General features: G+C 39.7%; 1 protein-coding gene across 1 annotated transcript in view; it reads left to right on the top strand.

The window, feature by feature from the left end:
- Positions 1-24,928, top strand: part of OXCT1 (3-oxoacid CoA-transferase 1) — a 242,960-nt gene that overhangs the window by 146,492 nt on the left and 71,540 nt on the right. Inside the window, exons 8-13 of the mRNA XM_007950532.2 lie at positions 266-373; positions 6,970-7,084; positions 10,761-10,855; positions 11,683-11,731; positions 19,227-19,299; positions 21,913-21,988. Of these exons, the coding sequence (XP_007948723.2) occupies positions 266-373; positions 6,970-7,084; positions 10,761-10,855; positions 11,683-11,731; positions 19,227-19,299; positions 21,913-21,988 (516 nt within the window). The remainder of the gene's footprint in view (positions 1-265; positions 374-6,969; positions 7,085-10,760; positions 10,856-11,682; positions 11,732-19,226; positions 19,300-21,912; positions 21,989-24,928) is intronic.

A 24,928-nucleotide genomic window follows, 5' to 3' on the forward strand; every position in this document is an offset into this window, starting at 1 on the left:
CCTTCCTTCCGAGGAGTGGCTGGTGGGTTTGAACCACCAGCTTTCTGGTTAGCAGTCAAGTGCTTTAGCCACTATGCTACCAGAGCTCCCATATACTATATATGTGTGTATATATGTGGACATATACATATTGCTACTGTATGTTCAATCTTATTTGGAAGTGAGGATGCATATACTCTATTTTTTTTAAAAAAATATATATATTTAAAAGTACTCAGTTCATCCTTTCTTTATCTGATTTTATTTTTATTTTTACTTTGTCTAGGTTGAAGAAATTGTGGATATTGGATCATTTGCCCCAGAAGACATCCATATTCCTAAAATCTATGTACATCGCCTTATAAAGGGAGAAAGATATGAGAAAAGAATTGAGGTAATTGATTTTGCTTATTTCACAGTAGTTATGGATTTGACAGGATTTATAGATCTGCATTACCAGAGATATGTATCCCTGAGGCCATTTTGGATGATAAGGAATTATGGAGTTAGACTTCAGCAAGAATCTTGCTTCAGATCTTAGTGGGAGATTTGCTGTGCCCTCTCTAAGAGGACATGATTCTTGCATCAGTATCTTGTCTGTTATTGTCCAGACTGGGAGTTGCTTTGCATTCCTTAGGTATATATCACCAAGTCATATGGTTCCCTAGACTTCTTTATAGGTTTGTGTATCTTTTCTAACTCATGATGCATGGTTTGTCTGGTTGTCTCACAGTGAAGAGAAAGATAATATGGTCTTTGGTGGCTTCACCTCTCTTGGCCATTTAATGTTTCATTGTTCATGAATGTCTGCTTTGGAGTTGCTCTGCACTTTCATATAGTGCAGAAAGATAATGAGTTTTCATTCGGTGTGGTCAGCTAAGGTGACCATTTGATCATGGCAATAAGCGATTCTAAGGGAACTGAAGGTAATCCGAGGACACCAAGAGCAGAAAGAATGGCTTGCTGGGCCAGAAATGACATCAAGTTTCAGAAGTGCCTAGGGATTAGCAATAGAATAGACATGCAGAAAGTTGTTGTTGTTGTTTTATGTGCTGTCGAGTCGGCCCCGACTCATAGCAACCCCTCCTTGGGTTTCTGAGGCAGTATCACTATGGACATAGATCGCCCCATCTTCCTTCCGAGGAGTGGCTCGTGGGTTTGAACTGCCAACCTTCTGGTTAACAGTAAAGTGCCTTAGGCACTATGCTACCAGAGCTGAAAGTAGCAGAGGATATTAGAGAATCGGAGACACCTGAGGACATCAAACAGAAGTACATTCTGGCATCCAAAACTGGTGTCAGGGGGCTACAGAGAAAGGATGGGGCATTTGCAAACAGGAACCGGAGTCCATTTCAGTGTGATTTTGTAATGGAAATAGTTTCTTTTAACTTTTACTGTGATTTGGGTGAAAGTTTACAGAGCAAATTCATTTTCCATATGGCAGTTCATACACATTTTGTCTCATGACATTGACTGAGAATTCCCCACAGTGTAACAGCTTTCTTCCCAATGCCTCCCTGTAGTTACCTCTTCCCTGTGTCTTTCCCTGTCATGCACTCCTGCCCCTCAAGCTGTTTCCCTGTTCATGCACTGCCCTTCTGCTCTTCCATGACTGAATGTTCCAAATAGTGTATCTACCTGATACAAATGTTCAACCCATATGCCTGTCTGTTATTTGGCTGGAAGCCACAGGAGTGAGTTCAGTTCTAGGTCTGAAGGGTAGCTAGGGGATGTAGTCTCAGTGGTCTCACCAGACTTTACCAGATCAGCAAACCTCGTCTTTTTTTTATGATTTTTAGTTTTGTTCCATATTGTTCTCCCACTCTATCCTGGATATCCTACACTGATCCCCCTCCGAATGGTTGACAGTGGTAGCCGGCCATCATCTGGTTTTCTGGTGTCATGGTCATGCAGGCTGAGGATCACATGATCTATCAGTCCCTTGGACTAATTGTTTCCATGTGTGTTTGGTTTTCTTCATTGTTCTTTTTTCTGAATGTGAGAAGACTCAGCATTGTATGTAGATGGTCACTTGTGTACTTTTTTTTTTTTTTTTTTACTGTGATTTGGGTGAAAGTTTACAGAGCAAATTCACTTTCCCTATAGCAGTTCACATACATTTTGTCTCATGACATTGACTACAACTTCCCACAGTGCAACAGCTCCCCTCCCACTTCCTCCCCACAGTTACCTCTTCCCTGTGTCCTTCCCTCCATGCACTCCTGCACCCTGAGCTGTCTCCCTGTGCATAAGCAGCCCTTTTATTCTCCCATGATTGTTCTCTCCAAGGAATGTATCTACCTAATGCAGATGTTCACCCCATATGCCTGTCTTTTGTTTGGCTGGAATTCACAGGAGTGGGTTCAATTCCAAACCTGACGGGCAGCTAGGAGCCATAGTCTCAGTGGTTCTATCATACCAGCGAACCTGGTCCTTTTTTTTTTAAGTGATTTTGAGTTTTGTTCCACATTATTCTCCCACACTATCCAGGATCTCCTACATAGATCCCTCTCCGAGTGGTTGACAGTAGTAGCCAGGCACCATCTAGTTCTTCTAGTCTCATAGTCATATAGGCTGAGGATCTCATGGTGTACCAGTTACTTGGACTAATTGTTTCCATGCATCTTTGATTTCCTTCCTTCTTCTTTGCTGTGGACAAGGAGAGACCGACCCATCATTGCATCTAGATGGGTGCTTGCAAGGTTTTAAGAACCCAGTCAGTACTCGCCAAAGCAGGATGTGGAATGGTGTTTTGTGTAGCATGTTATGCCAATTGAGCTCGATGTCCCCTGCGACTATGGTCCCTACCCCACAGGTCCAACTATTTGCTCCCTCTGGGTAGCTGGCTGTGACCAAAACCTTGTCCTTTGTCAGCTCTACTATATACCTGGGAATTCTTACAGAATATACAAATACACTTGTCGAAACATTATGACTGCCAACCCTATATATGGTCATGGGCACACTCCCTGCAAAGTTTCCCCTGCATAGAAATACCTTATAGTGCAACCTGTGCACACATCTGTCCACCCATATATCTATGTTTGCCTTCACTGACAATGCAGTACTGTATGTGCAGAAGGGTTCATCTTTGTTGTCTATACCTCCCATGTACCTCTCTATGTCTTCCTCTTCCTCAGTGCCACCATATTGATCACTCACATTTGATACATTGCCTTTCTGTTCACCCAAATCACTACTTGTCTCTACCTATGTAGCAGTGTTCCCCTCCTGCCCCTGGTAAACTGTTTTGGTTAGCTGGTGCCACTCTGACAAGAACATATCACAAATGGGATGCTTGAACAAAAAGGAGTTTGTTACAAACAGGAGTTTGTTCTCTTACCATTTGAAGGCTTTAAGTCTGAGTTCAAAGTGCCATGCTGTAGGGACTGGTTGAAAGCCCCTTAGCCGTGGGCTTCAGCTCTGCCTCCTGCTTCTGGCCCACTGAAGCTATAGAGGCTTTTCTTCACTCAGACAGCTGCTGGCTGCTGAGATTTACAAGCCCAAGATTGACAGGTAAAAAGGCACAGTCCCAGTATTACCAAACCCCACAGCAAGCCATTAATTCAAGTCCACTAGAAGTCCCAAAGTTGGCAGAACATGGCAGGCTGCTACATGCAGGATTCAAGTGTGCCATAAGCTAGAGACTGTTCGCCAAGGCTTCTCCTTATACACAGGAAACAGACCACATCCCTAAGGCAGCTACTCAGCTCCTCACAGTAGATTCCACCATGAAGCTGATTACCAGTCTCATGGGGAATACTACATCCAGCTGCCCAACCACTCAATCAGGCGCAGCCAACAAAGAAAATTTCCTTCCGTATGTAAACCTTTCCTTGACTTTTTACAATAATGAACTAATACCATATTTGTCCTTTTGTGATTGACTTACTTCACTCAGCATAATGTCCTCCAAGTTCATCCATCTTATGCAGTGTTTTGCAGATTGTACAATATTCTTTAGTGTTGCATAGTATTCCATTGTGTGTATGTACCATAGTTTGGTTATCCATTCTTCTCTTGATGGGCACCTAGATTGTTTCCATCTTTTGGCTATTGTAAATAGTGCTGCGATGAACAGGAGTGTGCATATATTTGTTCTTGTCCTGGCTCTTACTTCTTTAGGATATGCCTATTAATGGGATTGCTGGAGCAAATGGTATTTCTAATTCCAACTTTTTAAGGAATTGTCATACTGCTTTCCACAGTGGTTGTATCATTTGACAGTCCCACCAGCAGTGTATGAGAGTCCTAATCTCTCTGCATCAGCACCAGCATTTGTTATTTTCTGTCTTGTTGAACTTTGCTACTAGTGCTGGAGCAAGATGGTATCTCATTGTTGTTTTGATTTGCATCTCTTTAATGGCCAGTGATCATGAGCATTTCTTCATATGTTTGTTGGCCCCCTGAATATCCCCTCTGGTGAAGTGTCTATTGATGTCTTCTGCCCATTTTTTAATTGGAATATGAGTCTTTTTGTTGTTGAAGTGTTGGAGTTTTCTATAAATTCTAGAGCTAAGTTCCTTGTCAGATATGTCATTACTGAATATTTTTTCCCAATGTGTAGGTTCTCTTTTGACTCTTTTGGAGAAGTCTTTGGAAGCACGTATAAATTTAATTTTTAGATGGTTCCATTCATCTAGTTTCTCTTCTGTTGTTTGTACATCTTGGGTTATGCTTGATAGTCTTATCTGTGCCATAAATGAGGGTCCCTAAATTTGCCCCTAGTTTTTCTTTGAGGAATTGTCTAGTTTTAGGCTTCACATTTAAGTCTTTGATCCACTTGGAGCTAGTTTTGTGTATGGTGTGAGATACAGATCTTGTTTCATTTTTCTGCAAATGGATATCCAGTTTTCCCAGCACCATTTGTTAAACAGACATTCTCTTCCCCATTTAATGGATTTCAGCCCTGTGTCTACAATCAGCTGACCATAGGTTGATGGATCTATTTCTGGGTTCTCAATTCTATTCCATTGGTCTGTGTCTGTCATTGTAACAATACTAGGCAGTTTTGACTACTGTGGCTGTAAATAGGTTTTAAGATCTGGGCGTGTGAAACCTCCTATTTTGTTCTTCTGCTTCAGTAATGCTTTGCTTATCTGAGGTCTCTTTCCTTTCCATGTAAAGTTAGTGATTGGTTTTTCCTTAAAGAATATCCTTAAAGAATGTTGATGGGATCTAGATTGGGGTTGAATTGAATGTATAGATTGCTTTGAGTGGAACTGACATTTTTACAATGTTCAGTCTTTCTATCCACGAGCACGGTGTGTTCTTCCATTTATGTAGATCTTTTATGGTTTCTTGACATAGTCTTTTTTTTTTTTTTTTTTTATTAGGATTTGGGTGAAGATTTACAGAGTAAATTCACTCTTCATACAGCAGTTCACATATACTTTGTCTCATGTCATTGACCAAAATTTACAATGCAGCAGCTCCCCTCCCACTTCCTCCCCATAGTTACCTCCTCCCAGTGTCCATCCCTTCATACTCTTCTGCACCCTGAGAGGCCCATTTGACATAGTCTTTTATAGTTTTCTTATTACAGGTCTTTTGTGTCCCTGGTGAGATTTATTCCCAAGTATTTTATTTTTTTGGTAGCTATTGTAAATGGCTGGCGGTTCAAACCCACCAGCCACTCCTTAGAGGGAAGGTTGGGCAATCTACTTCCGTAGTGATACCACTTCAGAAACCCAAGGAGGGGTCGCTTTGAATCAGGTCTGACTCAATGGCACATAACAACAACATTGTAAATGGTATTGATTTCCTTATTTCTTTTTCTGTAATCTCTTTGCTGGTATAGAGAAATCCAACTGATTTTTGGATGTTGATCTTATATCTTGGCATGATGCTAAATCTCTCAATTAGTTCAATAGATTTTTTACTGAGTCTTTTGGCTTTTCTATGTACAGGATCATATCATCAGCAAATAGGGATAGTTTGACTTCTTCCTTATCAATTTAGAGGCCTTTGATTTCCCTTTCTTGCCTTATTGTCCTGGCCAGGACTTCCAATACAATGTTGAATAGAAGTGGTGATAGAGGGCATCCTTGTCTGGTTCCTGTTCTCAAGAAAATGGTTTCAGTCTCTATACATTGAGAGTAATGTTGGCTGTTGGTTTTCCATATATGCCTTTTATTATGTTAAGGAATGTCCCTTCTGTTCCTGTTTTGCTAAGAGTTTTGATCAGGAATGGGTGTTGGATTTTATCAAATGCCTTTTCTGCATTAATTGATATGATGACATTGGTTCTTTTTCTAATGTTGAACCATCCTTACATACCTGATATGCACCCCACTTGGTCATAATGCATTATTTTTTTGGTATGTTGTTGGAGTCTATTGGCTAGCATTTTGTTGAAGATTTTTGTATCTATATTCATGAGGGATATTGGTCTGTTGTTTTCCCTCTGAGTGATGTCTTTGCCTGGTTCTGGTATCAAGGTTATGCTTGCTTCATGAAATGAATTTAGGAAGATTCTGTAATGAGAATAGTTTCTTGCCTGTTTCTGGATACTTCTATGATTGATTCCTGCTACACATTTGTAGCAAAACCTGGTGTAGTAGGGGTAAAAGGCAGTTGGCAGCAAGAACACTTGGTGAACCCTTCTTGATAGCCCTGCAAAAACAGATTCTGAAAGTCTTATCCTTCTTCTTTGCTCTGTCCCTTAGCACCTATGAAGAATTCGTTTGCAGGAGTCTTAAGAATAAGCGTGGTAACAGTCTGTGTGACAGTGATAAGGGGATTCTTTTCCTTCAAAGGGACAACATGGGTCTGTCTTCTTCACACCAATCTGATATATTTTATTTACTTCCCAAGGAATGAGTGCTGTCACCAAATGTCACCCAAGTTATTCACTTTTGAACTCTCCCTTAGATTGCTTATTTAGTAGTAATGGGACACAAATTTTTGTCCACTATTTCAGTAGTGGTGAAAAAAAAAAAAACATGGTTTACCTTCAACATGAAGAATTTGTTTCTGTTCATTTTAAAGCGTCTGTCAGTTCGGAAAGAGGAAGATGGAAAAACCAAATCTGGTAAAGCTGGAGATAACACAAGGGAACGTATCATCAAGCGGGCAGCTCTTGAATTTGAAGATGGCATGTATGGTATCCTTTATCCTTCTGGGACTGGGCAGTGACATAACTTTCAATTTTACCATATTGATCAGGGTACTAGGCCTCCTGGTAGTGGTTTATCTCTATTTGTTCCAAGATAACTTTTAATCTGGGCTTTGAATCAGTTCATTCTGGTCTGTCTCCCACTGAGAATTTGCCTATAATTGATTTTCTATACCAGATACGGGCAAGGAGCTCTGGTGTAGTAGTGGATGAGGCCCTTGGCTGCTAACTGAAAGGTCAGCGGTTCCAACTCACCAGCCACTCCTCACGAGGAAGATGGGGCAATATACTTCCGTAAAGATTTACAGCCTTGGAATCCCAATGGGGGTCACTCTGAGTTGGAAATGACTCAATGACAGTGAATTTTTTGTTTTTTAATACCAGATATGGTGAATTAGAATGAATGTTTTAAGAAGATATATAAGAATCACTTGGGAATCTTGTTAAAATGTAGATTCTGATTCAGTATATGTGGGGTGAGAAGGGAATTTTCAGCAGGACGTGGGACTGGAATGAACGATTTGAAGCCTTATGTTTAAAGCAGTGATCTATTTTTATAAAACATGGCATAAAACCTGAAGAAAACAAGCTACATGATTGAAATTATAATTTTTTTTTGCCTTCCTGAAACAAAGTGGCAACCAATAATTAAGTATTTTTTTAATACACAATGAATTTCAGTACAATTTGGTATTTGGTTAGAAGCTGTGGGGATAGAGAATATCTCAGATGAAGGCTTCAAATCTCAGAAGTACTGGTTCGCACCAGTGCTATTTACCTTGTCTAGCTTCTTAAATTTGCATACACATCGAAACATAAAGTCCAGCTCCTTAACAACCTGCTTCCTTCCTGGGGCAAAGCTCCCACGAGTGCACCCTTTTATGCCTAATGTTGTATAAGAATATTCAATGAACGATTCAAATTCTGCTTTAACTCTTTAAAATAGAGGTACTATAAAGGTAATTCAATACAATTCATATTTGGATTTTGAATGTGTTTAAATACCTCTAAGTCTGCCATTCTGTGAGTTCTCAATATATCAACATTAAGTTATACAATACAAATAATATATGATGAAATAAATATTTGTTGAATGATGAGTACAGTGAAAGCATACATACAGATCTGAGAGAGAAGGAACTAGAAACAGAAGTGACTCCATTCTGTGGATTTCCCCTCATCCGTGAATATCATCTTTCAGATTTTGACTGGGAGTGCTCGTTTTTCTTCCTTTCTTTTTACCTCTACCACCTCATTTTTCTTTGTTTTTCATTTTATAACTTGTGTTATGTTGAGAACTCATAGGGGAAGAGAATATTAAATTGCCTCCCTTTCTAAGTCTTATCAGCAAGACATGAAGTCAACCAGGTTTACTTAGCAGGTGAAAGCTAGTCACTAAAGCTTCTTCTCAACCCCACCCACTTGGCCTGCCTTGATAATTATACATTGAATGTGTAACTCAACTTTTGGGTAATCATCGTGCTTGGCTGCTAACCAGAACATCAGTGGTTTGAACCCACCAGTCACTCTACAATAGAAATGACCTAATGATCTTCTCTTGTAAAAATCTCAGCCTAGGAGACCTGGATGGGCCACTTTTACTCTGTGCCACAGGGTCACTATGGGTGAAAATGGACTCAACAGCATACAGTGACAACAACAACAGATGTTCTTTATTTACTGATACTGTATTGCCTTTGGAAAATACTTGTGAGACAGTTCATACCTATTGTCTTTCCATATGACCTACTCTTTTCAACTCAGAGTTTATACTCTTCTCTCCTTGGTGTTTGACTTACTAAAAAGTTTTAAAGAACTGAGAAAATGATAGAATATGATGAAAGAGTTGAGTTATAAGGCTTATAATTTGCATTGCTCTTACCTGAAAATTCGTGTTCGTAATGGATCTCATATCTCGATGTGTTCTGTGCCTCACTGTGAGAAATGAGGTACAAATAACACTGCACTTTGTGCTTTGATAAAAGGTGAGCCAAGTAACTAGTTTCATAGCTTCATAGACTTACCCACAAGCAGTGGGCTTGCTCCTTGAATTATCCTGGTGTTTGTAGTTAATAGTATGGCAGCAAATGCAGATTTTCTCTTTTTCTATATTGGTTTTTAATAATTTTACTGTTACTAGAATCTCAATGAAGTGTCATCATTCTTTGCACTAATTCTAGTGAGATTTGAAGCACACTGTGGTGTAATGGACAGGAGTGGTCAGTACTTCTAGCCACATGCCACATGCCAACCGATTTGGTTGGCATGCCTGTGTTGAGAAGCAGAATTGAACCCACCTCAATGTATACAAAGCCTGATTGATTCTCATTTGACATTGTAGGGAAGAAGATTCAACACCTTACATTAGTTCTTTGATACCTTAATTAAGCTCCTTTTTATGTGGTCTCAATTGTATTTGCTGAAACTTAAACCTTATAATTTCCTAATTATGTCGTTAAGATAATTCAGTTACTAAAGAATGGTAGCTCAGTGACCCCAAGAAGTCAGAACACTTTTAGGCCATTTTGACCTTGTCAGAAAACCTTTTTTTTTTTTTATTTAAAAATGGTAGTCTGTTTTCAGAGTCCTTGGGAGATGCAGAGGTTAAGCACTCAGCTACTAGTCAGAAGGTTGGCAGTTCCTACACACCCAGAGGCTCCTCGGGAGACAGCCCTAATGATCTGTGTCTGAAAGGTCACTGCCTTGAAAACCCGATGGAGCAGTTCAACTCTGAGTACATGGGGTTGCCATGTGCATCGCAGTCAACTCACCAGCAACTGACGAAAGCCTGTGTTTAAATATTAAATCTTCTTTATTTTTAGTGGAAGTTTCGAATAGTGATGCTAGTTTTTAAACAAAGTCAAACCATGTTTAATAATACATCAGTCATAATACATGAATCCAAATTATTATTATTTTATCCAAATGAAAATAAAATGTGTCTTAAACCAAAAATAAGAGCTCTGGTAGCATAGTGCCTAAGGCACTTGACTGCTAACCAGGAGGCTGGCAGTTCAAACCCACTAGCCACTTCTCAGAAGGAAGGTTAGGCAATCAACTTCTGTAGTGATACTGTCTTGGAAACCCAAGGAAGGGTTGCTATGAGTCGGGTCCGACTTGATGGCACATAACAACAACAATAAATCGAAGCCACTCGTTTGATATCTTTATGGGAAGCATTTTAATGTTATTAAGAAAGCTATGATTAATTAGAGATATGGAGTTCCATTCCTAACTGTGTCTTTAAGTGGCATTTGTAGGTAAGTCGGAAAAGTGCAAATGGTTCTTATTTAGACTTACTTCAGTGCAAGAAAAGCATGAAGCTTTTTCAATGATTTAAAAGCTTCAAGGGCAGCAAATGAAGGTGATTGTGATGAAGAAGTTGCTACAGGGAGGAATTGGTTTAAAGTGAGTGCAAATATACATAATATTAAAGGGCAAATAGTATTTACCCTTTAGCATTCTTAATCTGGGGACTACCTTGTAATTGTTTTAAAAAATTAAAATATTGCCCAGAGGGTGACTGAAAAATTTATTCACTTACTATATTCAGAACAAATGCTCTTTAAAGAAAGCTTCTGCTCAGATTTATGCAAGTAGAAGGTTTATGTCACAATCATCTTTCTACTTTCTATACGTTGGGCCTTAACATCTTTTTTTCCAGCTAATTTGGGCATCGGAATCCCTCTCCTGGCCAGCAACTTTATTAGTCCAAATATGACTGTTCATCTGCAAAGTGAAAATGGAGTCCTGGGTTTGGTAAGATGGAAATTAAAAATTTATTTATTTAATCTTGATGGAAAATGAGCCATTTCATACAGTGAAATCTTTTGATCACCAAGGCAGTTGTTACCTTAAAGTTCCCAACCTTATTTTTCTCTTTTCACCTCATAATAAAATATTTAACTTTTCCCTTATACAAGTAGTAATTGTGAACGTCTAGTGTTGCACTTTGTGCAATCGACAGTAATTTCCTGACTATAAGAGCTTTCTGACTGCCCCTTCCCTTGTCCATCTGTCAACCTGTTAGCTGTCATCTCCCCTCTCATTGTCCCTGTGAGGAGAGACCTCACAGTTTCCTTTTTAGCTAACTATTTCTACATCTTCTGTGCCTGGACAAATAAGGATATAAAAAGTTAGACGAGGAGAGAGGTAAGATTAGAACCCCAAATTCAGATCTTTAGGAACTACACATCAGAAAGCTGAAACCTCGCCTTTGTGGTTCCTTCTAGTGAAAATAACAGGGCTATTTAGCATGTACTCATTGACACTCCCAGAAAGGTTTATGAGTAACATTGGCTGCATAGTAGATATTAATTAAATTTTGATTTACTGAGCTATATTTCTAATAATATGTCTCTCAAATTTAGAAAATACTTTCCAAATGTCCAGTAAGGATGACTATTGTGAAAATACTACCAGTATGAGAAACAGAGTCTTGAAACAGGATTATTTTTATGAAGTCACGTTAAGTCTTTTGATGATAATCTCTTAGGATTTGGGAGGAAGCTATTTGTATTACAGTTTCAGTATGCCATTCAGTGAGAAACTTCTTTTACTAATTGAATATGTGGTTTGTTTGACAGGGTCCATATCCATTAAAAAGTGAAGTTGATGCAGATCTAATCAATGCAGGTAAACTCACTTATTACATACATTTGCAGTGTTCTTCTTTGCTGTCAGTTTAGTTCTGTGCCAAATAATATAAATTTGAGCTTGAATCTTTCTCTTACACTGGACAGTGCTCCATTGTTTCTATCTGTCTGTCTCTCTGTCTATCTCTCCTTCCCTCTCCCTCTCTCTCTCTCTGTGTGTGTGTGTGTGTGTGTATTTATTTATTATGAGGGGAGATGTCTTCTAGCCCCTGTTTGCCTGGCCTGCTTGCTTGAAGGCCCATGTCACTCAGATCAGATTAAAGTAAAGGAAAACATGCAAATGGAGCTTAGAGCAAGGTGAATGAAAAGAGCTTCAAGGGACAATCATTTAGGGCCCTGGCTGTAAAGAGATCGCATTCTTAAAGGGGGCAATTGAGGAGAGTTTGAGGAAAGGATAATTTGCAAGGGTGTGGGCAGAAATAAGGTCACCTAAGAAGCTATGGTGAATTACCACAGGGATCTGCTATCACCTGCAGGCTAAAGGGGCAGCTGTAGCAGAGGCCACGGGACAGAAGCTATGGCCAGAAGCTATGGTCTCGGGTAGAGAAACACAGCCAGCTTGTAGCATCCCAGGTGGCATTTTTCTCCTCTGCTGGTCTCCTCTTTGTGCCTCCTATTGGCCAATCCCAAGTCAAAATAGGTCAGCCTTCTCAGAATGGAGTAGAGTGGAGAGCAGATCTGTCGAAGAAAAAGAAGAAGAGATCTAGCACGTTGGGGTTTTTGTCATAGATAGTACTTAGAATCCTCCCGTCCTCACTGGGGTGGAAGAACATCCTCCAAAGGTACAAGACACTTAAGGAGGTCTCTGCCACTCAGAGTTTGTTCAAATTGCGGATTTAGCCTTGTCTTCTTTTGTTTTTGCACTCCTGTGCTTTGGTTTTTATTAGACATGTTTTTGACTGTGCTGTGGAGTCACATCTGTTAGCAGCTGAGAGGAGGAAAAACAAGTCAGGTCTTGTGGCCATCGCCACTGCCTGTGCTTGAGGCTATGCTGCTGCCCACACCAGGCTGCACATTCTACTCGGAATGGGGCTGCTCCTGAGAAGCTAATGGTTAGGTTCTAGCACGATTTTCTGCACCCGTCTCTTACTCCTATTCACTCTACCCCCACAAGAGTATTATTCTTATTTCAAGCTTAAAAATAGTACATGTAAATCTCAGAAGAAGAGTAATATGAGCTGAACATAAAGGCCAGCTGCCAAGTAGAACTGATGTTTGACACTTAGGATTTTTGGCAGTAAAACAGCTTCTGGTTGAATAGTTGAATTACTTAACACAACTCAACTCTGAAAGACCCACAGTGATAATGCAGTGACATTTAGCCAGGGCTGTAATTTAATTGTACTGCACCCTTTAGCAATAGCTCATTGATCTGTGAAAATATTTGCTGCTTGGTTTAATTAATTTATGAGGTTAGTGAATTATTTGCAAAATGAATAACTCCATTTTCTAGGTTTCAGGCTTGAGTTCATAAACCTTCTTTCCTTGGAAAAGCAGTCAATCTTTTCAGTGACATTGTTAGACAATAGACATTTCTGATTCCATTGAGGGTAAAAGTGGCTCTGTGCTAATGAAGCCACCAATGTTATATTTCAGCCTCTGAAGTGACCACATGTAATCTTAAACTAATTTGCAAAACAGGAGTTCATTGTGAGAGAGCATGCTGCAAAGTGCGTTAATAATATTCTAATTCATCCAAGTTCTCTTAGTGATTTTTGGCTCTTTTGATTTTGGAACTATCTACATTAGGGTGGAAATCTTTGAACTGGAGAGCACAGAATGTAAATTGGCTTCTAAAGTTGTCTGGAAATTACCTGGAAGATCAGCTCATTGTTTGTGTTAATTTGAAAGATTTGCATGAAAATCGCTTTGAATGAACACATAGGGTTATGTTTCTGGGTATAATCAGTGCATTAATATTTTAAAACAGTAATGGAACAATTTCTAAAACTCTCTTCTTTTCAATAGTCTCATATGGTTGCATAAAAAGGAATGACCATTTGTATAGCGCTGGATGACATACAGTGGGCTCTGGTGATACAGTGGTTCAGGTGCGTGGCTGCTAACCAAAAGGTCAGTGGTTAGAACCCATGAGCCACTCCTTGGGAGAAGGATGTAGCAGTCTGCTTCCAGAAGGATTTCAGCCTGGGAAAGCCTATGGGGAAGTTCTACTTTGTCCTACAGGGTTCCTATTAGTCAGAATTGACTTGATGGCAAGGGGTTGGGTTTGGTATATGGCATACAGCCTACTTTTTCATATGTACCATGGCATTTGAGCTTTAAGAGAAACCACACTTTAAGGTTGGGAGACTGAAGCCCAGCAAAGCGAAATGCTGTGATCAAGATCACATTGCTTGAGACTGAACTCACACTGTATTCTGCTCCTGGCCCACTGCTTCTTCTCTACACGTTAAAACAAACAAACAAACAAACAAAAAACTCACTACCATTGAGTCGATTGACTCATAGCAACCCCTATTAGGTTTCTGAGGTAGTAAATCCTTATGGAAGTACATTGCCCTGTCTTCCTTCCACGGAGTGGCTGGTAGGTTTGTACTGCCAACCTTCTGGTTAGCAGTCAGATGCCTTAGGCACTGCGTCACTGAGCTCCTTTCTCTATACATTAGGCTACCCCTATTGATAACATTAAGAGCTCTGGTAGTGTAGTGTCTAAGGCACTTGACTACTAACCAGAAGGCTCAAACCTACTAACCACTCCTCAGAAGGAAGGTTGGGCAATCTACTTCCGTAGTGATGCCACCTCGGAAACCCAAGGAGGGGTCGCTATGAGTCGGGTCCAACTCGATGGCACATAACAACAACAATTGATAACATAAGGAGCTCTGGTGGCACAGTGCCTAAGGCATTTAATTGCTAACCAGAAGGTTGGCGGTTCAAACCTACTAGCTGCTCCATGGAAGAAAGATGGGGCAATCTACTTCTGTAAACTTTTACAACCTTAGAAACCCAGTGGAGGTCATCACTATTAGTCAGAATCAACTTGATGGCAGTAGATTTGTTTTTTTGGCTTTATTGATAACATGACACTTACAGATGTGCAGAAGGTAGCACTTAGAGCATTTTGGAGTACTGTGAAGATCTGGGCTTGAACAACTGCAATATAAAATATCTGATAAATATCATGTTTTAGTTTTCAAATAAATATATGTTATATTTTTCTTTATTTCTTAATATTGTTTGTTTATTATACAAATAATATTTAAAATGACTTACCCTTGATTAAAACCATTTTCAAAAGAGTCCCCGTGTTAATCTCGTGGCTTGTAAGTATCCCTGGCCCTTGCCCTGTGGTTCTCACTGGGCAGGGTGGTGTGGGGTGGTAGTATTGGGGGTTGATTTTGGACTCCCCTAGGGAACATTTAGCAATGCCTGGAGACATTTTTGATTGTTGCAGTTGGTGAAGTGCTAATGACATCTAGCAATGGGGGCCAGAGATAACCAGAAAAGCCCCACCCCCCAGGAAAGACTTAAAGCAAAACACCAGACTCAATACCATCAGGCAATTCTGACTCCTAATGACTCTCATTGGGTTTCCAAGGCTATAAATCTTCATTGAAGCAGACCACCTCATCTTTCTTCCATGGAGCAGCTTGTGGGTTGAACCATCAACCTTTTGGTTAACAGCCAAATGCCTTAACCACTACACCACCAGAGCTTCTTATAGCAAAGAACTATCTCACTCCAAATCTTAGTAGTGCTGAGGAAAAGAAACCCCACTGTAGAGGCCTGTATCCCACATTTGGAGAGTCACAGGCCTGCAGATGAATGTACAAATAGCACAGTATTCAAGTTCCATCTGTCTAGTGATTGCACTACCTTTCCAGCTTTATCTCACACACGCCCTACAAGGATGTCTTGGTTCACCCATACTGGAACACCAGGTGTCTTCTGATCGTGACTCACACTTGCCTTGCTCCATGCCTTTGCTCTTACTGTGCCTTCAACCAGCCTTTGTTTCTGCCTCCTTCCTTTTCATCCACATGTCCCAACGGGGAGTTGCCTATTGATATCACACTATCCTTCTCCTTCAAGTCCCCGGTCATTTGTTGTTCCCAAATCCTTCTGCAACTCAGCAACATCCTTCCCCTGAACCCATCACACTTACAGTGTCTCTAAAAACGCATGCTACATTTTCCCTTGCAATGATTTGTGTGTATTTGGTTCCCTTGCCAGATAGTTCCTTGTGCTTCGATCAGCAGTTCTCAAGGTGTGGCTGCTAGATTCACAGCATCATCCTCACCTGGTGACTCGTTAGAAATGGAAATCCTCAGGCCCTACCATATACCTACTGAATTAGATGGGCTCTGCAGTCTGCATTTGCATAAGCCCTCTCTGTGATTCTGATGGCTGCTAAGTTTGACAACCACTAGTTTAGGGTGACTGTGTTTTGTACATACTACATAGTACATATATACTTGATATCCAGAGAATGTCTTGTTAAGTTGTGAGGCGAAGGACTTGGTAACTATGAAATTGAGTTATTCTCTTGTCCAAATACCATGAAAGGATTTAGACATATACATTGAAAAGTTGGAGAAGACAAAAATCAATCAGGAGTAGTGAAATAATTTGAAAGCCCTCTTTATGTGACAGTGATTATAGTTACATAACTTTCTGAACAAATTTGGGCATTGTATTTGAAAAACGTGGACTCCAACTTAGGATATTTGTTTTGCTTTAGTGTTGTTTAAAAATGCTGAAAATTAACTTCACTTCAGGAGAATAATTTATAAGATGCCATAATGTATTAGCAGGGGCTTGATAATAACTTTTTTCATGAGAGTTGTTTCCTGGGTTCTTGAATAAAACTTTGCTTCATAAATTACATGGGGGAAAGTAGAAGCTCTTCCTGTTAACCTCAGAGTTTCCTATAAAGTAGTATTTCATGCTCTATATATACTATCAACCATGGAGATTCCCCTTTGGAAGGTATTATGGTTTAGCACTTAGAGAACAAAGAATTCTGATTTTATGGCTTTTTTTTTTTTTTTTTGCCTTGTAAGTTTTTTTTCTTCAACACTCCACTTTGCAAGATTGGAGAGGATCTGTATTTGCTAGGCATAGAAGTTGTGTTAGACAAAGATTTAGTTGTATCATGACTTTCCTAATACCTGCATCTCATATTGTTGTTGTTGTTGTTGTTATTTGCCATCGTGTAGGACCTGACTTATAGCAACCCCTCCTTGGGTTTCTGAGGCAGTATTATTAAGGAAGTAGATTGTCCAACTTTCCTTCCAAGGAGTGGCTGATGGGTTTGAACTGCAGCCTTCTGGTTAGCAGTCAAGTACTTTAGACACTACGGTACCAGAGCTCTGGCTGTGTAACCTCAGTATATCAGCCAATAGCTTGGCCCTGTGCCATTCATCACTACAGCAGCAGTGGCGTTGCTGCTTTTATAAGTAGGTTTGCGGACAGGAATTATAATAATGATAATAAATAATGCTAACACTTATGGACCCCTTTATGTGCCTGTCATTAAAGTAAGGGCTTTACATTTAATCCTTCAAGTTTTAGGTGTTGTGTAAAAGCCCCTCCTGACCATATCAGAAAATATCTTCCAAAGCTTTTTAGTTTATGGTACTTGGAAAGAAATGATAATGTTTCCGTCATGTTTAATCATACTCCTTTGGGAAATAAATATTTCAGCATGATATAAATGGGCTGATCCTTTCTCCACACGTTCTCAAATGGAGGGGGATATTCATGGAGAAGATAGCTTTCAGCAAAGACTTGAGAAGCTGAGGGGACAGAAACGAAGCACAGCTGGGAGTGGGCGGGCCACTTTGGGTCCCTTTGTGCCCTGGAGCTTTTCCCTCTCCCAGTGCCGTGCTTGAATCACAGCTTTCCTTTCCCTTCTTTTTGTCTGTGCCATTAACTCGGGCAACTGTGGCGCATTCTCAGACATACTTTGTTTGCTGAACTACATCTGAACATGTTTCTGGCTGAGACAGAAGCTGCTTCTAGGCATCTGCAGCTCCTAGACAGACAGGAAATAGGTTACAAGAAGGAAGCAGCTCAGCCAGGAGTCAGGTGCCACTAGGATGTATGTGAGGACTGGATGACCACAAAGATCTTTTCCAGCTCTGAACTTCTACTATGAGAAGTAGATGTATATCTTGGAAGTTAACAGTAAATATATTGACCACTATTAATATGTTTTTCCTGATTTCACCAAAATCCTGCTGTTTTAATATGTCTTATAGGGCAAGGTAGGAAAGATGAGGGACAGAGAGAGAAGGAAGAGAGAAGGAGAGATTGAGATTGAAAGAAAAGGCTCAGATCTAATTATGTTAGAATTAGGTTGGTCCTCTGTTATTCATTGATTTAAAAAAAAAAAATAGCTGATGGGCTTCTCCTATGTCATTTCCTTTAAAATTGCATTTCTTCTCATGGACGTGTTCATTCCACAGTCTTTTTGCTCCAATGACTTAGAGTAGCTTTGGATTCTGACAGGTGTCACCAAGGAACTCCTTTCCTCCTCACTCCTGTAAGAGGAGAAGAGACCTGAGACTCAAACAGGATCAGTGGAGCCCCTTTTATTAAGCCTTAGACAGCACAAATACAAAGACAGTCATCCAGGATAAAGGTAACCATCAGCATGTACACAGTACAGAAAGCTGAATGGAATCTACTGAGTCAGGGCCATGGGTTTAATTATATGTGATTGGAAAGAAAGGGAATCATTACAGAATCATAACTGGTGGCAGATTGATTCATCACTGTCACAGGCGTTACCACAGAAGAGGGGAAAGGACCATGATTGGGATACATACACAACTGAAGATAAAAAGGCTTACAAAATCGGGCTCTGTGGTTTGACCACCTGGCTGTGTAGTGGTCTGAATATGACTAATGACCATGTGGCCTGAGTCATAGCCATAAGGTGAACCAAGACCCTAACCTTAATTTAAATTAGAAAAGGACACATTCAAGCAAGTTCCCTAGTTCTTGTGTGAGCATAGTCTACTTTCAAACCACACTCTTCCTGAGTGCAAAATGTCCCTCCTTAGGTTTGTCCTGAAACTTGTTTATGCATGGCCACAATGCTGGTTTAAGGGTCAAGAAGAACTGGCCTCTGAACTTATGTGAAGACTCAAAATGGTGTTAGGGCTCCCACAGCCTTCCACAAACCAAGTGCTTTAGAATTTAAGCTTTAATACACCCCTGTTAGCATTTTTACAACATCTTACAGTAATAAAAGTAAAAGTTGGTCACTTTTCTTTATCACTATGTAAGGACAATTCTCAACAATGTGAGTGCTGAAGTGCTCTTTTCACAGGGTCAGATGGTTCCCACTGTGCCCCATTCCGCTCTCCCTTCTTCTTGTGCTACTGCACTTTGGTGAAGGAAGTCTTAGTTCTTTAAGAAACAAAGAAGGTGCCTTTACCATGATACTTTTAAAAATCTAATAGCCTTTTCTTTTGCTCTCTTTCTTTTGTGTGTTTTGTGTTTAGGCAAGGAAACAGTTACTGTTCTTCCAGGAGCCTCTTATTTCTCCAGCGATGAATCATTTGCAATGATTAGAGGGTATGTAATAGCTGGGCCCCTCCTATTTCATATGGTGTGGAATAAGCTGAGTCATCCCCTGAATGAGTTAGCAAGGCTCTGAAACCAGAGCTTCCAACCCGTTCATTAGGGTTCCACCCCCTCCTGAGAATTTGCATTTCCACCCCAGATATACTGAATCATAATCTACATTTTAACAGGATCCCCAGGTGATTCTTCTAGATAGCCAAATGATTCTTATTTATACATACCACTTGCTTATTGAAAACTTGTTAAAATGTAGATTCCTCCTCTGCTAAGGGAAACAAATTCACTATGCATACCTACTTTAATTTGTTCTTGGCATCACTGTAAGGCATAATTTTTAAAGAACTCAGTGGTTATTCCTCTACATAAAAAAGAGGTGAGTAATAAGTGTGAGCTTGTTGTTGTTAAGTGCCTTCGAGTAGGCTCCCGATGAACAGCAGAACGAAACACTGCCTGGACCTGTGCCATCCTCACAGTCTTGTTTTGCTTGAGCCCATCGTTGTAGCCACTGTCTCAGTCCATCTCATTGAGGGTCTTCCCCCTTTCTTTTTACTGACCCTCTAACTTATCGTGAGATCCTTCTCTGGGAACTAGTTGCTTCTGACAACATGACCAAAGAAGGCGAGACAAAATCTGGCCTTTCTCATTTACAAGGACCATTCCGGCTGCACTTCTTCCAGGACAGATTGTTCCTTCTTCTGGCAGTCCATCACATTTTCAGTATTCTTCCCCAACACCACAGTTCAAAAGCATCAGCTCTTCCAAGGTCTTCCTTATTTTTTGTCCAACTTTCACATGTATATTAAACCCATTATTATTGAGTCGATTTTGACTCATAGTGATCCTCCATTGGTTTTCCAAGGCTATAAATCTTTACAGAAGTAGATTGCATCCTCCTCCTCCCAAGGAGTAGCTGGTGGGTTTGAACCGCCAACCTTCTGGTTAGCATCCAAATGCCTTACTCCTTATACCACTAGAACCCCTTTCCATGCATACTAGGCAATTGAAAAAACCATGGCTTGAGTTAGGCACACCTTAGTCTTCAAATTGATATCTTTGCTCTTTAATACTTTAAAGGGTCTTTTGCAGCAGATTTTCCCAGTGCAATATGATGTCTGATTTCTTGACTGCTGCTTTGATGGGTTTTGATGGTAGATCCAAGTAAAATGAAATCCCTGACAAATTCAATCTTTTCTCCATTTATCATGCTCTTGAATGGAGAGTAGCTAAAACAAATGGAAGAAATGATGAAAGAGCTGAACAGAAGATTTCAAAGGGTAGTTTGAGAAGGTAAAATAAAGTATTATAATGAAATGTGCAGAGACCTGGAGTTAGAAAACCAAAAGGGAAGAACACGCTTAGCATTTCTCAATCTGAAAGAACTGAAGAAAAAATTCAAGCTTTGAGTTGAAATATTAAAGGATTCCATGGGCAAAATATTGAACGCTGGAGGAGGTATCAAAAGAAGACAGAAGGAATAAACAGAGTCACTGTATGAAAAAGAATTGGTTAGTGTACAACTCTTTCAGGAGGTAGCATATGATCGAGAGCCAATGGTAGTGAAGGAAGAAATCCAAGCTTCACTGAAGGAACTGGCAAAACACAGGCTTCAGAAACTGATGGAATACTTATTGAGATATTTCAACAGACGGATGCAGTGCTAGATGTGCTTACTTGTTTATGCCAAGAAGTTTGGAAGGTGGCCACCTGGCCAAACAAGTGGAAGTTATCCATATTTGTGCCCATTCCAAAGAAAGGCAATCTAACAGAATTTGGAAATTATCAAACAATATCATTAATATCAAACCCAAGTAAAATGTTGCTGAAGATAATTAAAAAATGGCTGCAGCAGTATGTTGGCAGGGAAAGTCCAGAAATTCAAGCTGGATTCGGAAGTGGATGTGGAATTAAGGATATCATTAGTGCTGTCAGATGGATCTTAGCTGAAAGCAAAGAATACCAGAAAGATGTTTACTTGTGTTTTGGCATTTGACTGTGTGGGTCATAACAAATTATGGATAACATTGCAGAGAATAGGAATTCCAGAACATTTAATTGTGCTCATGAGGAAGCTGTACGTAGACAAGGAGGCTGCCATTCATGTAAAACAAGGAGGATCCTGCATGGTTTAAAATTAGGAGGGATGTGTATTAGGGTTGTATCCTTTCACCATACTTATTCAATCTGTATGCCGAACAAATAATCTGAGAAGCTGGACTATATGAGGAAGAACGTGGCCTCGGGATTGGAGGAAGACTCATGAACAGCCTGCGATACACAGATGATAAAACCTTGCTTCCTGAAAGTGAAAATGACTTGAAGCACTTACTGATGAAAATCAGACTATACAGCTTTCAGGATGGATTACACATCAACAAAAAGAAAAGAAAAATCCTCACAACTGGACCAATAAACAGTGTCATGATCAGTGGAGAAAGTGTGAGCTTAAAGCTGTTTTATTTGGAAATCGCTTGTGGGCTGGGGGAAAGCAAAGGTATTTTGGGAGCATAGAATCACTTATTAATTTTAATTGATTATGATTTTCAGTAAAGGGTGCCTAAAATTTGTGAAGTTTGTTTCATCGCTTCTTTTTTCTTTCCTTCTCAGGGGACATGTTGATCTAACAATGCTAGGAGCGATGCAGGTTTCCAAATATGGTGACCTGGCTAACTGGATGATTCCTGTAAGTAGCAATTTGTGATTCTGAATTACGCTTTGGTCAGAATAATTATTTTTCACATATTAAAAGTCCTATCAAATTGATATAAGGATACAAGATAATTATTGAAAAAGAATAAATATTTTAATGTGTATTTCCTATGTGAATCAAATTTTCATTAAGCAATCACTGAGAAATATTCAAGTTTGCCAGTTTTAGTCTGTCAATGGCGTTAAAAATAGGCAGGTCAGGGCCAAAGCACTATTTCTTTAGGAAAACAGAGATGGAAAGATTTTAAAAAATATATTTAGGAGATAGGTTAATTCTACCCTGATGAAAATAGGAAATAAAAATATTTTTCATAACTAAATTCTGTAACCCGAAAGAACCATTAATAATATTAATTTTTTTGTTAAATATATTATTTCCTTATTCATAGTGTTTAAAAATCTTATTTTGATCACATGATCAGTCACGTGATACCCAAAGTTCTGTTTCACATTGTCCTCTGTTGTGAAATACAAAACCTGTAATTTTTTTTTTCTTACTGAATTGAATGACTTTATTTTTAAACAATTCCAAGTGACATGTATCACTTCTGAACAGAAGCTGTAAGAACCAGTGTAAGATTCACTGAGTCTTTTTTAGTTCAGTCATACACAAAAAATCAAAGTATTTTCAGTATTGTTTGCTAAAACCATGATTATAAGACTTCTTTGTTCTCCCTTACTCTCAACTTTCATGTGCAGATTAAACTCACTGCCATTGAGTTGATTCTGACTCATAGTGACCCCTATTGAGTTGCCAAGGCTATAAATCTCTACAGAAGTAGATTGCCCAATCTTCCTTCCGAGGAGTGACTGGTGGGTGTGAACCGCCTGCCTTCTGGTTAGCAGTCAAATGCCTTAGGCACTAAGCCACCAGAGCTCCTGAGTTCTGTCATAAAACTAGCAATTTCCCAGATAGGGACTTGTCTAGGTCTAGAGTAAAGACTAAGTGAAGTAGAGCTGCATGTAACCCCAATTGTTGATGTAAATAAAACAAAACAAAAAATTCACCCCAAGCAACAAATAAACTCTTTTCCCATTGGGTTTCCCAATCTCTAGGCCTCAAGCCTAACCATTTAATAAAAAAGCATGTGAAATGTCATATGGAATCTTACCGGCTTTTGTGATTGAAATGCCATAGTTAAACATTCTGTTATTTCTGAGATACTTACTTTAACAAAGATGTAAAGCTTAATTTCTCTCTCCATTAGAAATCTATACTCTTGGACTTTTAAATTTTACTGTTTTGAATAATTGTGCCCCACTTCTGTCCCAGAATCCCTACCACTGTGTCATTTCAATCACAACCAGGTAGGATACCAAAGAGGATTATATGTTCACTTTGAAATGAAATGTATGCCTACAACCCTTTAGAAAACAAAGATCCTCTTTCTTTTTATAAATATAACCCCATGGGTTATATCCTTTATTTTATAAGTGAGTGTTATATTTAGCTGAAAGGTAACCTCAGGGGATAGTTTTTGGTTCATGGTTTAAAGGTGATAGACTCAGGGAGTCCTGTAGTCTAAACTGGTCCAGGAACTCTGGGCTTCTTAAGAATCTGAAGTCTGTTCCACACATTTTTCTCCTGATCTATCAGGATCCAAGTATTGTGGCCTTGATCAGAACCATCAGAGTAGATGAGGACACACAGTTCATGTAGACTATTCCCGGTAGACTATTTTTTTTCTCTGAGTTCTTTAGTTCCTTCTTACTCTTTTGCTCTGGAAGGCAGAGACCAATAGTTGTATCTTAGATGGCCACTCTCAAGTTTTTAAGACTCCAGGCACTACTCACCAAACTAGGATGTAGAACATAAACTTTATGATGTCAGTTGACTGGGTTGTCCCATGAGACTATGGTCCTAAGCCTTTAAACTCAGAGAACCAAACTCACCAAGTATTTGGTTTTGTCTAAGAAGTGTCTGTAACTGTGCTCCTGTTTGGTTAATTATATATATGCATATATATGCAGCACACACATGCCTGCATATACATATATGTGTATACATATGTACACACACATATATACCCATACATAGTGATTCTGCCTCGGAAACCCAAGGAGGGGTCACCGTGAGTCGGGTCCAACTCGACGGCACATAACAACAACAACAACACATGTACACATACATATATAATCACAGATTTTTTTGTTGTTGTTGATACTGCAAAATTCTATGTGTCTTATCTAATAAATATGTCCTTTTCACAAATACTGTATTAGTCCATTATTGTAAAAAGTCAAGGAAAGATTTATCTATGGAAGGAAATTTTCTTTGTTGGTTACCAGGGGTGGGAGGGGAGGGAAGGGAACACTGTTAGATAGGTAGAGACCAGTACTGATTTGGGTGAAGAGAAGGGCAATGTACCAGATGTGAGTTGTCAACATAGTGGCGTTGAAGAAAAGGAAGACAGAGAGAGGTACAAACAACAAAGATGAAGCCTTTTGCACGTAAGAACTGTGTTGTCAGTGAAGGCAAACATGGATATATGGGTGGATAGATGGGTAGGCAGGCCTGAACTATTAGGTATGTCTATGCGAGGCGGGGGGGAGCCCTGGTAGCTTAGTGCCTAAGGCACTTGACTGCTAACCAGAAGGCTGGCAGTTCAAATCCACAAGCCACTCCTTGGAAGGAAGGTTGGGCAATCTACTTCGATAGAGATACTGCCTCAGAAACCCAAGAAGGGGTCGCTATGAGTCCGGTCTGACTCCAGGGCACATAAAAACAACATGGAGGGGGGAGTGTGCCAAGACCATGTATATAGGGTTGGTAGACAATGTTTCTGTAAGTATATTGCTATGTTCTGTAAGAATTTCCAGGTGTATAGTAGAGTTGACAAGGGACAAGGTTGTAGTCACTTCTTGACCATAGCCAGCTACCCAGAGGGAGCTGGTAGTTGGATCTGTGGGTTCA

Source organism: Orycteropus afer, unplaced genomic scaffold (genome assembly GCF_000298275.1).
Source record: "Orycteropus afer afer isolate SDZICR_OR568_19922 unplaced genomic scaffold, OryAfe1.0 scaffold00275, whole genome shotgun sequence".
Classification (NCBI taxonomy): Eukaryota; Metazoa; Chordata; class Mammalia; order Tubulidentata; family Orycteropodidae; genus Orycteropus; species Orycteropus afer.